At 40.6% G+C, this 17,863-nt stretch overlaps 1 protein-coding gene across 1 annotated transcript in view; it reads left to right on the plus strand.

The window, feature by feature from the left end:
• Positions 1-17,863, plus strand: part of LOC139720415 (UDP-glucose 4-epimerase-like) — a 33,037-nt gene that overhangs the window by 11,842 nt on the left and 3,332 nt on the right. Inside the window, exons 3-7 of the mRNA XM_071631776.1 lie at positions 3,082-3,197; positions 4,415-4,528; positions 13,640-13,819; positions 14,530-14,710; positions 16,257-16,420. Of these exons, the coding sequence (XP_071487877.1) occupies positions 3,082-3,197; positions 4,415-4,528; positions 13,640-13,819; positions 14,530-14,710; positions 16,257-16,420 (755 nt within the window). The remainder of the gene's footprint in view (positions 1-3,081; positions 3,198-4,414; positions 4,529-13,639; positions 13,820-14,529; positions 14,711-16,256; positions 16,421-17,863) is intronic.

Genomic DNA, 17,863 nt, shown 5'->3' on the forward strand with positions numbered 1-17,863 from the left:
CTCACGCCAAACTCTCACTCAAGGTTGGCAGCCCTGGCATACGTACTGTGTAGTAAAAGGAACATGATGTAAAATTTGATTTTCAAGAACTTTCCTTGTGATGCTACATAAGTACATGTATTCAGTAATACTGATAATGATTATAGCGTGCTTGATTCCTCTATTGATTGTATTTTCCTTGGCAGAGAGTCTTGTAGAGGTCAAAGGTAATCTGTAACTTTGAACATCTCTCTTCCTGTAGCTTGTATCACTGCATTTCATCACACAATAGCAATACTGTCAACATTGTCAGGTGGGCTGTAGAACAGATTAGATGGTGCATGTAGGGCCTACGTACCAGTACCTGTCAGTTGTTAGTATGTGTGGCAATTGCACATTACATTTGTAGTAATGTGATCAGGTGCATAGCTGGAAAGATGTGTCATTTGAAGGATAAAATGAGCGAAATGTGTGCTGTCTGAAGTTGAAAATTATAGTGTGTACCACACCCTCATTAGCACTTAGTTTCTATTCCCTCCTGCTAGAGGTGTGTGCATTCACATTTGACCCTGATCAGATGAAAACCAAAATGGCTTTAATTCCCGTATCACAGGTGGATAGTTCTCTCTGCTTTAACAAAGGGATTTTATAGTTTTGGTTGAGACCCAACTTCAAGTTTCTGTCATTTGTTGGTGAGATGACGAGAAACCTCTTATAAAATGTGAAAGAGCATTTAATTTCAAGAGGAATTCTATGTTTATTTGACTAAAATCGGTATTGAAATGGCTGAGATATATTCAAAAAGGGCAATCTTAGTAAAAGGTGGGACCCACCTGTTATTACGATCGCTTTGTTTTACTTTGTTTTTGGATGTTTCAGCTATTCCAAAGCCGATTTCCAACAAATAAACTTTGAAGTCCTCTTAGAATTGTATGCTCTATACTATTTCATAAGTGGTTACCACATTGGTACTTGGTATCTCACAAAAAGTTAAAAGCCCCGTCCTCATCTCCACCAATACTATACCATCCCTTTAATTCATCATTACTTTGTAAGATTCCTCCCCTCAATCAATACATCTCCCTTGATCTTTTAAAAATTTTCATTACTGTCTGCAACATGTTCATAGATGATTAGTTCGTACGTCAGGGGCAGTTCCAGTTAAACATAGTGTTTCTGAGAGGATCAGTTTAATTTTCATGATTTTGCTTTGATACTTGTTCAATTTTACTCAGTCTATTCAGGTCAACTTCAACGTTGAGTAAACTTCAGCATTGGGTAAACTTGAACTCCCAAAGAGTTTTCAGAATAATACAAAGCGTTCGTTGTCAACAGGCTGGCCTCAATGCATTTTTGCGATGGGTGGAGCGTTCTGGCTGTGAGTGATCAATTGATACGCACAATCCGAATGCATAAATGATGTCATTATTCATTCCTAATGGCTGTCTACTAACTTTTTCTTCAGAGTCCACCTTAACAGAAGGGATAATGACAGAACTATGTTGCATACTGGAATCATAATGCGATTGGCATTGCAAGTCACTAGCTGCATTCACACACTGATTTTTTTTTCCTTTTTTCCATTGCAATGCAAAAATACAATTTTTTCCCATCATTCACACTTAGTGCAGAGGAAAAATTATTGCTAGGGTTTGAAAATATTGTACTAAAAAAGTGACTAGAATCTAGTAAGCTGCAGATAAGATGAAGTCTCTTCATGCTGTTCACACACACTATGTATGGCAAATTATTGCAGTACTTACATGTAGTTAAAAAGTAAAAAGAAATCAAGCAGGACTGTTTTTTATGTATCGTTATCCAGATCACGATAGTTAACAAGTTTTCCCCCACACATGCAGTTTTAACAGTTTTTGCATCATGTACAGTAGCAAGAATTCTCAAGGCCTATTAAAGAGAGGTGTTGAAAGTTTGATACAAATTACTAGTGGCATAGCTCCGTGTGCAAAAGGGATACTGTAAAAGTGGAAATTTTCGCGGTGTTGTAATTTTCGCGCATTTCGCGCAACCAAAAACAACCAAAAACCAAAAAATAAAAGCACGCGAATGTTTTTGCTTGCCATATATTCCTGTGCGTGATGTCTTGATTCCGCGGAATTAAAAACACGCGAAACTCTTCTTACCGGGCCAAGCACGAAAAATTAGTCGCGCGAAAATATTCACTTAAATTACAGTATAATACATTGTATGCCGTCAGTCAGTAGACAAACCCCACACACAGTTGATAGAGTGGTATTAATCGTGGATCCTATCATCTGATTACCTTGATCCTCTCATACAACTGTACTTTGTTTATCCAAGGATACCTCCCTGGTTTATCTAACATTTGCCCATAAGGTGTCACAGAGCTCTGTTACAGTGTTAGCTTTCTCCTCTGAAGCTAGCCTTTTGACCAAGCCTCCTGGCTGAGGCTTGGAAAAGAGACCAACTACAAGGGAATGAGTGAATGGAAGGCCGAGTGGTGCAGGCAGGGGGTCTGGGCAATTACCCCTTCCCCTTCCCCTTCCCCTGGCCCTAATTCTAATCCTGGGAACCTAATCCTAACCCTAACCCAAAATCTGGACCCGAAACCTAACCCTAATCTGTACTCTAACCTCATCACTAACCAGTATTTAACCGGGAGGGGGGGGGGGGATTAAATTTCTCTGATACGGCAGGCAGGAGGCCTTTTCAAATCTGACATGAATTTGTTATTATTTTGAACCTTTTTTCTGGTCGATTCTGCTACATAAAAGGTAGCAGCCAATCAGTGATTGCATTGCTGGCAATGACGTCGCTCCGAATGAATGCATTTAAGTATGCATGTTGGTGGCCTGCTCATTCTGGTGCTCCATGTATATAAACACGGGCGGATCCAGGAATTCCGTAAAGAGGGGGCGCCTGTACAAAATTAAAAGGGGGGTACATGCACCCTTCCCCCAAGTTTTTTCTTTTTCTTTTTTTTTTTTTGTTTCTACAAAAAAATAAAGGGGGGGGGGTGAGAGTCTGGTGCACTCCCCCCTGGATCTGCCTCTGATACAGCCTGTGCTGCCTGCGTTGCCATGCAAGGCAGTTAATTAAATCCTTGATCTGTTGAAATTTCAGGTTCGGGTCCCAAGCCCCAGGTGATACAGAGGTTAGAAACCATCACAGGGAGTCAGATCGACTTCTACGAGGTGGACATGGCGGACAAGGCTGGCTTGCAGTCAGTCTTTGACAAGGTGAGTGGTTGACATCCCATAGATAGCCTTTTTTTTCCTGCCTCCTCAGGGATATCAAGTTCAAAAAAATTCTATGAGTTAGATTTTCATGACTCGGCATCTCGGCTGGCAAATGTGCGCGCAAGCGAAGGTGTGGGAGGGGTTTTCTCCCTTGTGGCCTCCCACGGTAGGGAGCTTTTTTCAATTTTTAGATCTTAATGGTGCGATCAGGTGCATACTTTAAGTGACTATTTTTACTTATTTTGAAAGACAAAAGGAAAATATACCTTCAATTGCAACTATCACTTTGATATTTTGAGCTATGCTCATTATTATAGGCCCAAGTTGCAGACTTTGCCCGATGCGTGAGAAAAATGGGTGCCATGCGTGAGATCGTGAGACGGCCCCTAACTGCTTGAGTCTCACGCAGAATGCGTGAGACTTGGTAGCTCTGCCTCCTGTCTTGTAAACCAACTTTGACCTTCTCAGATATAGAATTTCCTCTTTGGTACAACTCCAATACTTGACATACTGTACATGTATGTATTCCATTCAGGTATTTAAGTATTAGGATTGTTTTCATTAAACAACAACTGACTCAGCGAATCAATCTCTGTTTCTTCCAAAACCTCTTTTTCTGCATGAGGGCAGAAGAGTAGTAAACATCCACCTACAGAGCTACCAAGTCTCACGCATTCTGCGTGAGACTCAAGCATTTATGTAGGGTCTGTCTCACGATCTCACGCATGGCACCCATTTTTCTCACGCATCTGATGAAGTCTGCAATTTGGGCCAAAAATAAGGAGCATAGCTCAAAGGATTAAAGTGATAGTTGCAATTGAGGGTATATTTCCCTTTTGCCTTTCAAAATTAGTAAAAAATAGTCACTTAAGTATGCACCAGATAGCATCATTAAGAGCTACCGCTGTAATAATTTTAAAAAGCTCCCTACCATGGGAGGGGGACACCCTCCTCTTTTGCGTGCGCATGCGCGCGAGCGCCGAGACACCGAGTCATAAAAATCTCACTCATAAAAGTTTTTTGAACTTGGCATCTCTGCACCTAGTGGAATCAAACAAATGCAGCATGAAATGATTTTAAGACTGATGCTACCATTCGAAATCAGTTGATGCATTTACGTAGCTGTTCATTTCTTTTTCAGGAATGTGTTGAGTCTTCAATTGAAATTTGTTCATTGTTGTCAATGTCTCCTTTTTTTCTCCCATATTTCTCCGCAGCATACCATTGACCATGTGATACACTTGGCAGGACTGAAGGCAGTGGGGGAATCATTGACTATACCCATTGACTACTACAGGTGCAATATTGGAGGAACACTCAATATAATTGACGTAAGTCCTTTTCTTCTCCCTCTTTTACTAACCCATTGAGGACTGGCTGATTGTGCTACATTGTTGTACAACTCCCATTTCCCATAGACCCCTGCCCGAGTATACTCAGGACTTGTCCTCAACGGGTTAAAGATCTGGTAGTGTCCGTGTGGGGATTCATGGAGTGATTGGCTGGCCCAGTTTGGATATATGTGAGAATCTGCATAACAAATAAATGTGAACTGGTTTTTATGTATTCAAGTACAAACACGGCTGAAGAATCTCGGCTGGAGTCAGCCATTACCGATGATTGTACGCTTTGATGCACATATTCGCTGACAGGTGTTATCATTGATTAGAGTGTACCCCTGTGGGCAGCGAATGACTTGGGTCACCCATGAACCCCACGCTGCCTTGTCTTTAAATACCTTTAAAGGGAATCTCTCCCCTAAAATTTGAATTTGAGGGTGTGAGAGCATGTCCTAAGAACTCTAGAGAAAATTCTATCCCATCACAAAAAATTCCCAAAACTGTGAAATATTAATTGTAATAAATCAGCACGCACTAGTGCCCGCTGCAATAGTAGCCAGATCTGAAAATAGTAGCCGCGCGTAGACCACCGTCTGCACACAGCTATATCGAATACTGTCAATTGGTATCGCCTCATCGAGCCATATGCATCCGCATTAGTAGATGCTGCCGCGGCTGCCTGGTCAGTGGCCCGGTGCTGCGCTGCGTGGCAGCACCAACCTAGCTACATATGTGGACATTTGCATGCGTTTGCGTGTTTTGTGAGTATCGTAGTACACTGATCATACAAAAAATTAGCGAACTATGCAATTGAATGCAGTCGATAACACCAGACGACTACTCTTAGATCAAGGTGCATGTAATTTTTGGCATTTTAGAGATTGCTCTATGTCTCTTTATATATTGCTATACTCTGTATGTGAGTAACGTTGCACTCTTATATTTCACAGGGATATTACCTGTACAATAACCTACAATGTCAGAAAACTGAATTTCTGTGTACAGATACACTTTGATACACTCTGGCAGTGTGCCAAATATCACATAGAGTGGAAAGGTTCAAAGGTCATCCCATTTTCCCATGAGAAGATCCAAATAGCTGCAATACAACAAAATGATTCTTTTGGATGGGAGAGCGTGATTTGAGTAAACAACTACCAGAGTATTAAAGCAATTGAATGAAATCAATGTGGCCAAGTGACTGATCTCTTTTTAAGCTGTTTTCCTATGGGCAAGACATTCTAGGGTGTTTGCTAGCGGGAGAACATGTTTTGCATGTTAATAAATGACAAATTACAGATTAAATTATTGATCATCACCTTCATGTCTCTAAAAAAGCTCCTCTGAAAGGGATTATTCCATCCCTGATGATTTTTTTATTTCCATTTTTAGTATTAGGTTGGAACATGGGAACAAGGGGTGATGACACCAAGAGCTACACTTGTAGTATGTGTGACCTAGTATTACTGTATACGCTATAATTTTCGCGTACATAAATTTTCGCGAATTGCCGCTGTCACACGTTTTCGCGAGTGGTTAAATTCGCGATTGGGGGACCAGAGAAAACATGAAATGGCAAAGAAAGTGTGAATTTTCAACTTACTAGCAAATAAGAATGATACTAGTTATACACTGCATGAAAAAAACTTACCAAACTCTGCGAACTAGTAAGTTAGAATTCAACATTTTTGAAGTGGTTAAGTCCATCGCACTAGATTTCTGACGAGTGGTCCCCTTGCGATAACGGATTGGCTCTCTACAGTATTCGTAAGTAGACGTGGACGTGCGTAAACAAGCTTAGACAGTACCTATGGTCTGTTCGGTAAGCCGTGACATGGTATACTAGTACTGAAATGTTCGTATCATCAAGGCAAGGGATTCATTTTGGAAGGTAATATTTTCGCGTGTTGTTAATTTTGCGAATAGCTCCCGACTCGCGAAATTCGCGAAAATAAACCCCCGCGAAATATATAGCGTATACAGTAATAGGCATACGAGTTAATTGAGATTAAATACATTTACTGGTATGCCAATTTGATTAAATGATCAATATGTAACTTACACCCATGATTAAGTTGACATTTCTATTATGAATTTGATATCCCATTGAGGATGGGCTGATTTTGCTCTGACATGCATTTCCCATAGACACCTGCCAGAGTACAGTGGAATCCCATTGTAACGAAGTCCTCGGGACCGGCAAACTTCTTTCGTTATATCAAAATTTCGTTATAATCGAATAAATACACAATAAAAATACGTTGTACATAGAGCGGATAATGTTGTGGCCTGAATTTTTACGTCGTTGTAACCGGAATTTCGTTATAACTGTTTGTTATAACGGGAGTGCACTGTATTCTGGGAACTTATCTTCAATGGGTTAAAGGACAAGTTCACCTTCATAGATGTGGAATGAGTGAATGCAGCAATATTGTTAGAACACATCAGTAAAAGTTTTGGGAAAATCGGACAATCCATTCACAAGTTATGAATTTTTAAAGTGTATGCGCAGTCACTGCTGGATGAGGAGACTACTACAGTGTATGATGTCACATGTGTACCACAATATAAAAGGAAAATTGATATAAAGAGAATTTCACAAATTTTAATTTTTTGAAAAAAAGTGCACATTTCCTCGACTTGTCACTAATGTATGTTAAAGGTATGGGATACCTTTTACAGACCTCCCAAAATGCAGCAAAACATTAAATATAAACCTCAGGGGACTTGCTTAGGCCACTGCTTAGAAATTTGGAAGTCAACAGTTATCTAAAATTTGAATAATGCACAAAACTCAACTACTCAGTAGTTCTGTGTGTCAGCCACACTTAAGCCTTTTGTTGCATTCTTCTGTATTTGTGATCTATAAACACAAATCTAAAAGTACAAGAGCTGATGTAATAACATATAGAGTGTGTGGCAAGAATGTATATAGAAATGTTTGTAAGTGTTGATGAACTTTCTTCACAAAATATACATGATGGACACACATGCAGTACATGGGTCTGCAAAGGTAGCCTAGTAATGTACTGGAATTTACGGTGAGCCCCGAAAACAATTCAGTTCAAAATCTAACGGTCAAAAAAATGTACTAAATGTTACCTTCCACTTTCAATACCAACGGCGTAAATCCGTACTGAGGAGTGGGGGGGATGATTGGCGATAGTCACCATCACCACGATTTCAAGCCCATAACCGGACCGGCGCAGCCCTGGGGGGGGGGGGGGGGGGGGGGGGGGAGGGCACACACACACACACACACACACTTTGCAGGGATCAAATGTCCCATTCTTTTCCATGCAAAGTGGGAGGGAAGTGGCAGCAAAAATATGACGACTTTTTGTTCTTGTTTTTGTTTGCTTGTTTGTTTTTTTCTTGTCAGCCGACTTTCCGCGGAAAATCAGACCTTAAAAGTATGAAGACTTTTTTGCTGTTGTTTCTCTTGTCTTTTGATGTTCTTTCTTCTTGACTGACAGGCGATTTTGCCCCCCCCCCCCCCCTTTCAAACAAGTAGCGCAGCCCTGAATAATGCCCAAATGAATTCAATAAAATGCTAATTAGGATATCCATTTCTTGAATAACGTGTAGTAGATATTTTCCTGTAGCTATTAATTGTATTCTTCGATTTTCTTGCTTTAAGTCAGTAAAGCAATCATCACAGGGGCATCGTTCCGTTTTAATGATGGGGGGTAGGGGAGGGACTTTGAGTTTGAATATCTGTGCGAGGGAGCGGAGCGGCCTAGCGGGGGGGGGGGGGGAGGGTGTGGGAGGGGGTATCCCCCTCCCACACGAGAGAATTTGGCATTTTCAGACCTCAAATTCAGCGATCTGGTGCACACTTTTGGTGAAATTTGGGATTTTTTTTCCTATAAAAAACAAGTAAGAAAAAGAAATATTAATAGATAATTGAATGACTACATCGTGGTATTTCAGCTCTTGCTCCGCCTGTGCGACATCACTGTGAAGGCCTACTAAATAGTGGGGCCTATCACCGGCGTAGCCAGGATTTGATCTTCGGGGGGAGCGGTTAGATGCGAGAGAGTGATGCGAGCGAGGGGGGAGGGTGTGGGAGGGGGGTTTCCCCCTCCCACAGTGAGAACTTTTTGCATATTGATGTTGTAAATGGTGCAATTTGATTCATTTTTTTTGCGTGTTCTATCGACTTGAAACAGTCCAACATGTTTAAGGTAGCAGTACATTTTATGTAGATTATTATTGAACAATTTTGCCTATAAAAATTATGGTATCATTTAGAGAAATTTTTTGTCTTAATTCTTACACTGAAGATCATGAACGCGATCATAAATTTTGACATTGTACAGTCCAAAAGCGGCCGTTTGTAGCTATATATATTTTTTTCGCTTTGGAAATTAAGGGGGGCGCACCGGGCGCATTTGCTGGCAATTTTATACTGGCAGCAACATCAGGAGAATGACCTAACGATTAATGCAAGCGAGCGAAGCGAGCGAGCTTGACAATTTTGACATTTTACAGTCCCAAAACTGCCGTTTGTAGCTACATTTTTTCGCTTTGAAAATTAAGGGGGGGGGGCACCGGGCGCAACTGCTGGCAATTACCCGGCAGCAACATCAGGAGAATAGCATAGCGATTAAATGCGAGCGAGCGAAGCAAGCGAGCTTGAAAATTTTGACATTGTACAGCCCCAAAACGGCAGTTTGTAGCTATATTTTTTCGCTTAGGAAATTAAGGGGGGTGGGGGCGCACAGGGCGCAACTGCTGACAATTACTGGCAACAACATCAGGAGAATGACCTAACGATTAAATGCGAGCGAGCTTGAAAATTTGGACATTTCACAGTCCCAAAACTGCCGTTTGTAGCTATATCTTTTTGGCTTTGAAAAAATAAGGGGGGGGGGCGCACTGGGTGCAACTGCTGGTAATTACCCGGCAGCAACATCAGGAGAATGGCATGACGATTAAATGCGAGCGAGCGAAGCGAGCGAGCTTGAAAATTTTGACATTTTACAGTCCAAAAACTGCCGTTTGTATAGCTGTACTTTTTTCGCTTAGGAAATTAAGGGGGTGGGGGCGCACCGGGCGCAACTGCCGGCAATGACTGGCAGCAACATCAGGAGAATGACATAACGATTAAATGCGAGCAGGGAGGTCTTTCTCTTCCCACCTCCCTGATGCGAGCGAGCTTGAAAATTTTGACATCTTACAGTCCCAAAACTGCCGTTTGTAGCTATATTTTTTTCGCTTTGAAAAATAAGGGGGAGGGGGGCGCACTGGGCGCAACTGCTGGCAATTACCCGGCAGCAACATCAGGAGAATGGCATGACGATTCAATGCGAGCGAGCGAAGCGAGCGAGCTTGAAAAATTTGACATTTTACAGTCCAAAAACTGCCGTTTGTAGCTGTACTTTTTTCGCTTTGGAAGTTAATGGATGGGGGCGCACCGGGCGCAACTGCCGGCAATTACTGGCAGCAACAAATATCTCGTAAACACATTTATGATGTAGTCTGGGGAAATTTCAATCCCAGAAGTGTATACTATTTTTTTAGGGGGGGGGGGGATCCTCCGTTAATTGAAAGTATCTAGATATCTCCTCCCACCCAAGGAACATTTGCATTTCTTTAAACCGAAGTAACAGGCCTGGTGCACACTTTGGATGAAACATTTTGAAATCTGTCAATCTAAAGTGTATTAAGTAGAAATGATTGAACGTGGAGGGTATGGGAGGGGTTAGGCCTATCCCCCTCTTACGCGAGGGAGATTTTGTATTTTCAGAATTGAAATCTAGCCATCTTTGGGTGAAATATTTAGACAGTCTTCTATCAAAAAAAGTAAGAACATTTCCACATCTCGGGAGTTACGAGGAGGAGCAAAATGATCTGTTTGTCCCCAATACTTTTATGGGGGAACCATCCCCCTCCCCCTCCATCGACGCCTCTGCATAATTATGAGGGAGCTTTTGTAAGTGAAAGATCTGCTGCACACTCTTTGATAAATATAAGGAAATAAAACGTCGATCTCAAAAGTGTACAAAGTCTATCGAAAGGGACCCAGTAGCTTTTGCATATTTATGATTGCAATTCAGCGATCCGGTGCATAATTCTGGCGGTAGTTGTCCAACTTTCCATAAAGAAAGTTCGAGATTTGTCCTCATCTCGGGAATTGCTTGGGGGACAAAATGACAAAACAATAAACATTATCAGAAACGCAAGGTTATTGATAAGGACCGTATAGGCGGAGATTGAAAACTTGAATGTTCATCTCGTATTGAAGGAAATTTTACCTTTTAACTTCAGTTACCTCACAGGAATAGATTAAGCAAACCGTACTTTAATTGAAGACAACCCAACGTTTACTAACTATAAATCTCGCAACATAGGCCTACATATCAGAGCACTTCTGAAGCCCAGGTCTATCAGATGTTTACATACTGTAGCCTTTGAAAGTTCAAACATAATTGAGCATATGATGCCGACAATTTGAATAATTTCCTGAGATCTTTTCTTAAAGATTCTTTTGTATATTTTATTACCATTTAAACACCATTCATATTTACAGAAATCAAAATGAGTTCAGCCCTTCCTTTTCGTAGAGATAATTCTATTTATTTTGCTCACCTTTTTTCCATCTTTGTCAAGTTAATGGCTTCATATCTGGCCCCTACTAAGCACAATGACATGATAAGCAACGTTATTTTTGAACAACATTACAGGCTCATAAATACAGTTGTAAAATTCATTAAGGATCACGGCACTTCAGGTTTTATACATTCTTACCAACGTGTGAAAATGATTTGGTAAGGTACAATATCTGCTTCAGTACTCAATTCCAAGTAGGTCCTATTCACTGGAAAAAAAAAGTGAAAATCTTTTCGTACTATTCTGGCAAATTGTTAGAATGTCTTGCCTTTTCTGTGGGATTGTTTAATTAGGGATTAAAGAATCCATTTTTCTGTTCGTGAGATGAATGTTGCATATCAATAAAATTGGCTGCGAATAAACTTGTCTTATTAATCTATTGATGTATGTTTGTTAACAGGTGAACTTTCTTGTGTTTTTTGCACATCTCCCATGAAAACAAAAAAGAAATCTGGTTAATAGGTCTGAACCATTAATCTAAAGCAATGTTCATTAGATTAAAGGAGGTACTTGCATATGGCAAAATATGGTAATCGTCACCCGTTCCTTTTGTTTTTTCTGGAGGCAAACGAATTATACTAACTGAGCAAAATCACTGCCAATATGGAGAGGGTAAATGTGTTGCAATTCCTACGACTGAAACTCGTACAAGGCTGTTAACGAACTCGTTTGTCATCTAGATCTTTGGGTAACTCATGCGGAGCTCGACGTGAGTCGTATCGCGCTCGGCATGGTGCACTCGTTCACGCCTACCAGAAGCGGATCTAGAGGGGGGGGGGGGGGGGGGGGGGTTGCAACCCCCCTCCCCCCCCCAAAAAAAAAAAAAAAAAAAAAAAAAAAAAATCCGGGGACCATTTTTTAAAAATCTTATCTTTTTTTTAAACTTGTAATTTTATTTTTTTCTATTTATGTATTTATTTTATTTATTATTATTATTATTATTAGTGGTGTTTTAGCAAGAAAATGCCATTTTCACACACAGATTTTCAAAAATTCTCCCCCCCCTCGCTCGCTACGCTCCCTCCCATACTGCCCAACCCCCCCCCCCCCTTTATAAAAAGCTAGATCCGCCCCTGCCTACGTCCATGGCCCTACAGACAGTGTTGCATCAAGGAGGTGGGAAGAGCACCTCCCTGGTTGCATGCAGCTGGTTGCCATCTGGTTGTGTGGCTACAATAGTAGTTCAACATCCGAAGCATGCATTACGGTCGATATTGCTCTACATGCATTGGCGTGCGAGAGAAGTACGCGAGCGCTGCTAGCACAGCAGTATGCTCTCGTCACGAGGCGGGCGTGCGAACGTCATGGCTCATGCATTACAGTTTGTAGCCTATAACCTAGGTGGGGATGCAGCTGGTCTGATGCGACGAGACTACGAACAGTGGATGCGCGCGAATACAGTGCCTATGATCCAGTTGTTTGTCGTTGTTTTTTTTTTAATCGGTGGCAGTCTTCTCGGAAAAAAAAAAACTGCCACCGATCGTGGCGCCTAGCGGATGCGGTAGATGCGTCCACTGTTCGTAGTCTCGCCGCATCAGATGTATCGCTTGGCAAAGACAATCATCTCGCTGCATCATACGTTTAGCTTAACAGCAAATTACAAAGACAATAACTGCATTCTCCGCCTAGATTATAGGCTATGCAATAATCCATCATGCTGAAATCAATATCACCACATCCCTTTTTGTTTGTTTTTTGTTCCTACATCTTCTTCTTGGGAGAATTTCAGGGGGGGATATTTGTACAGGCCATCCCCCCCTCCTTCAAAAGTGGGGGGGATATATCCCCCCCATCCCCCCCGGGATTTACGCCCATGTTCAATACTTTATGGGAGTTTCTAAAATTATACTCTCTTCAACATACCACTGTATTTATACAACTCTTCATTTAAGGCGTGCCAATGGGATTCCCTACCTTTAAGGGTAATATTATTCCCCCTGCCTTCTGAAAGAGGCATATCAAGTGTTCTTTTATTATGCAAGAAAAGTGAAAATATGTTGAATTTTCTCTATGTCTTCTTTATATCGTTGTACACATATGACATCACAAGCTCTAATAGTCTTCTCATTCAGCAGTGACTGAGCAGAAACTTCAAAAATTCATAACTTTTTTAAACGGGTTGTCCAATTTTCCTCTAACCCTCACTGCTGTGTTCTACTAATATTGCAGCATTCACTCAATCCACATGTCTATGAAGGTCGACTTGTCCTTTAAGACAGTAATGGTAGGAGTTTCATTCAGATTTCTATAAAATGAAGTTCCAGAATTTTTAAGTTTCTTTTGCTTTCACAGAAATATATATGGTGCTTTGATACATGTCAACAAGTACATTTTGAATACAAATGCAAATTGGACTTCAATTGGAGATTTGTAAGCCAGTAAGATTATCACCTCATCTATTAAAAACTAAATTACTGATTTCTGTTAAACTTATCATCACAACCCTTCTTCTTTTTCCCTGTTTGTATCTTCTATGTGTTTGCCCAGGTAATGAAACATAATAAGTGCTACAACATTATATTTTCGAGTTCAGCGACGGTGTACGGTAATCCCGACTACCTTCCCATCGACGAGAAGCACAGTGTAGGGCAGGGCATCACAAATCCTTACGGCAGGACCAAATATTTCATTGAGGAGATCCTCAAGGATCTGAGTAAAGCAGAGAAGGTAAGGTCAAAGGCCAAGGTGACATTTTTTCCTTTCTTTTGCCTGCTGTGATGATGCACAAGATCATGCAAATTACAGCTACTCTGGTTTTCCAAGCTCAGTTTTGCGATAAAGATACAAATGTTGTGTGCGTAGTTGCAAATTATAAAACACATTTTCAATTACAGAATGGAAACTTCCAGCAGTATTTACATAGCTGAAATTTTTGTTTGTTATTTGTTTACTAATGTGTGTGTTTTTAATTTTCCAAAGGATGCCAGAGATGATGTTTTAAAATGTTTATTCCCTGGGGCCTCTTGCTTGATGGCATTTGGTAATTTTTTTATTTGTCTTCATGTTGGAATAGTGTGATCAAAGACTTTTAATTATTTTTGATGTCTTGGCAATGTCTTATTTTGCAATATTTCTGTTGATGTGCTTCAAACCATGTATGATCTAGAATTTGCAAATGTGGTTGGATGTAAAGAGAGTTTTTGGATAAAAACATTAAGCTGGCTGATATTACCAGATGTTTAGTAAGTTTAATGTGCATTTACGATGCCAAAAACAAAAGTATCCAAAACGGTCACACACTTGGAATCATACCTTTTTTTGTGCTTTTGAATAGCAGGAAGAGTGAGAAAATGCTAACATTAGGAATTGCAGCAAAAAGGAATTTAAAGAGAAATTTACGGTTCTCCCAAAAATCACATCTGATTTCACTTTGATAGGAGTGGAACGTAGTTCTATTACGATACTTCAATCCCGTTGGGGCCCATGTGTCGGGCATGATTGGAGAAAACCCCCAGGGAGTGCCAAACAACCTCATGCCATTTGTTGCCCAAGTTGCGGTGGGTAAGCGACCGTGTGTGAAAGTGTTCGGCACAGACTATGATACACCGGACGGCACAGGTGAGTTAAACAGATACTGCCTCTTTGACAATTTTCCTTGTGGAACCGAGTTAACCCCAAAGTGAAGCCTTGATAGAATTTGGAGAAGTTGTGTACTGGATAGTGAGGGGGAAAAAAATACACTGTATGCAAGACCTTGTTTTGGTAGCAGAAATATGTTTGTTCATCTTTCTTTCTTCTTTTTTTTTCATCCAATGTTTAGTCTTCAGGGTCATTGACCATGATTAGTTAGCCTTTTGGCAAGGCCTCATGGCTGAAAAAGAGACTAACTGCGAGGGAACGGGTGAACGCGAGACCGAGCGGCGCAGCTGCGAGGCCTTTTGAAACCTGACATGAATTTCTTATCTTGAGCCTTGTTTCTCGCCGATTCTCCTACCAAAAAGGGTAGCAGCCAATCAGCGACCGCATTGCTCACCACGCCGTCGCATCTAATGAATACGCATATAAGTATGCATGTCGGCGGCTCGCTCATCTGTAGCTGCCTGCATTGCCAGCGCAGCGTTGACATGTCCTTATTAGCGTACCAACTCTGACTCGTGAATACCAATTCATATTCGCCTTCGTCGGCAGGCGGTAGGGAAAAAAGCCCAGGTTTCAAAAGGCCTTGTGGCTGCGCCACTCGGTCTCACGTTTGCCCGTTTCTCGCAGTGCTCGGTGTGGCGAGTTAGTCTCAATCTTCAGCCACGAGGCCTTGTCAAAAGGCTATGATTAGTGAGCTTTTTCTATGTGCAATTCTTGGGCATATTTGTGGGGTAATTATTGGGATTGTGTGAAAAAGCCAATGCATGTTGCTTATCTGCAGGCATTAGATTATTGCTGTTGTCATTATAGATATGTGGAAAGAATAAGACACATACATACTAATGGAAAATATAGCTTTTAGAGAAATTAGAAGTATGGGGAAAAAAGATTTTTTTTTCTTTTATTAGGAATGCTGCAAAGAATGCTATTCCCCCCCCCCCCCAAAAAAAAAAAAAAAAAAAAAAAAAATTAGGATGCGAGTAGCTTTATTTTCTGAGTTAGAGCAAAATTTATGATTTCATGCATATTAATTGATATAAATTATGAAAAAAAATTATAGTTTGGCAGATTTTGCGACAGGTAATGTATGTGCCAATTTTCATTGTGATTGTGTGATCAACCCTATCAACCCTATTGGTTAGGGTAAACGCCACTGGAAACAGTGAGCACCTTCATTTATCTGGGCTCTATCATCTTGAAGGAGGGTTCTGGACCTGAAGTTGTAGCAAGATAAACACAAACAGCAGCCGTGCTTGCAAAAGCCCCAAAACATCTAGAGGGATAGGAACATCAGTTGACACACAAACATCCTCCTGATGTGGTCCGCTGCCGTGTCAGTTTTCTGTAATATCTTTGCTCATTGAGGCGAGCGAGATTACCAATGTGTAATGACTCCTTTTCTGTCCATTGAGATGTACATTGAGATGTAACGTATACATTTAAGAAACATTCATCATCATGTAAAATTGGTAGTATTATATGACAAAGCATTATTTTTTGGCTATCAATGATTTCATTCTTGCAGGTGTGAGAGATTACATCCACGTAGTTGATCTAGCCACTGGTCATGTAGCGGCCTTGAAGAAGCTCAAAGAAGGGTGTGGTCTCAAGGTCTACAATCTCAGCTCAGGAAACTTCTACTCCGTGCTGGACATGATCAAGGCCATGGAAAAGGCTTCAGGGAACAAGGTGCCTTAACCTGTCATGTGCCATGGCACTTTGCTCTAACTTGCTAGGCTTTTTTTTTTTTTCTTTTTTCACCAGGGATGACTTTCTTTAGTGTATGAAGTTAGCCAGCCTAGTAGGGAGTCACAACATCTTAGTTCAATAGAAAGACCATGATGACACAATATCGATTAGGATGAATAGGTACAGTAATCTGTGTTCTTTGGTACAGTACACTCCTGTTACAACGAACACGGTTATAACGAAATTTCGTTATAACGAAGTAGAACTTCTGGTCCCCAAATTATCGCCATTAAAGTCTATGGTACAAAATTCGCTTATAACGAACACGGTTATAGCGAAATTTTCGTTATAACGAAGTCTTTTCCGAATGCCACTGACAAAGAAAAACAAAAGAAATGTGCTCCGTTATAACGAACTGAGGATTGCTTTCGAAAATACGTAGCGGAACAAGCATTTACAGCGTCTCTGCATGGGCGAACGCGTCACAACACTGTGTGTTCACTTGGTGTGTCACGCAGTTTCCGAGGGGAACTTGCGTTATTGTAATAAAGTATCTGAAATTGAATAACTATTTGTTTTATTGTTCACATAGCTTTCCAGTGTATGACGAGTATTCAACAAACAGAATATCATATATGCTTGGCTTCCTTGTTTTCGTTTTATAGAATTGTATTTGATCGGTTATAACGACATTTTGTGATAACGAAAGAAAACTGCCGGTCCCGAGCATTTCGTTATAACGGGAGTGCACTATAGTTACTTTCCAGACATTTGTGCCAATTAGTAATACCGTGGACTCACGTTCAATAAAAGTATTCGGGATGGGCAGTTTTCTTTCGTTATATCGAAATTTCGTAATAACCGAATAAATAAACAATAAAAAACGCATATAGCTGATAATTTTTCGACTTGGATTTTTATTTCGCTGTAACAGGAATTTGGTTATAACCTTGTTCGTTATAGTGGGAGTGCACTGTAGTACTCTAACACTGCGCTTCGAAGCTGTTGCAGGTAGGCCTCAGTGTCCGCCAATGGTAAAAAGATACATGATCTAGCTGGGCCTCTGAATAATTTTTATGAAACAAATATTGCCTGAATCAAATGTATGAAACAAAATAGGTTTTCTGTTATAGAAGGTTGGGAAGCACGGCTCTAGCAGAAGTGCCAATGAGTTAGTAATTGTCAACATAGACTACATTTTTTTTTTTTTACATGTACTAGTTTATTTCCATTTGACATAAAATCATCAAACAATTCATGCAATGAAAACACATAGATACAAATATAAGAATATCAAAAGAAATACACACACATACACAAAACAGCTCAAAAACAAAAACCGATGCGTAAATTCATGTGAATGGGGGGTCAACAGAGAAGAGCAATAAGCCTTGTAAGTCGCTGACCTCTAGAAAACATAAACACTGTGTACAATATATCAGG

The sequence above is a fragment of the Diadema antillarum genome, unplaced genomic scaffold, assembly GCF_040938485.1.
Source record: "Diadema antillarum isolate AM-2024a unplaced genomic scaffold, OU_Dant_1.0 scf00000128, whole genome shotgun sequence".
Classification (NCBI taxonomy): domain Eukaryota; kingdom Metazoa; phylum Echinodermata; class Echinoidea; order Diadematoida; family Diadematidae; genus Diadema; species Diadema antillarum.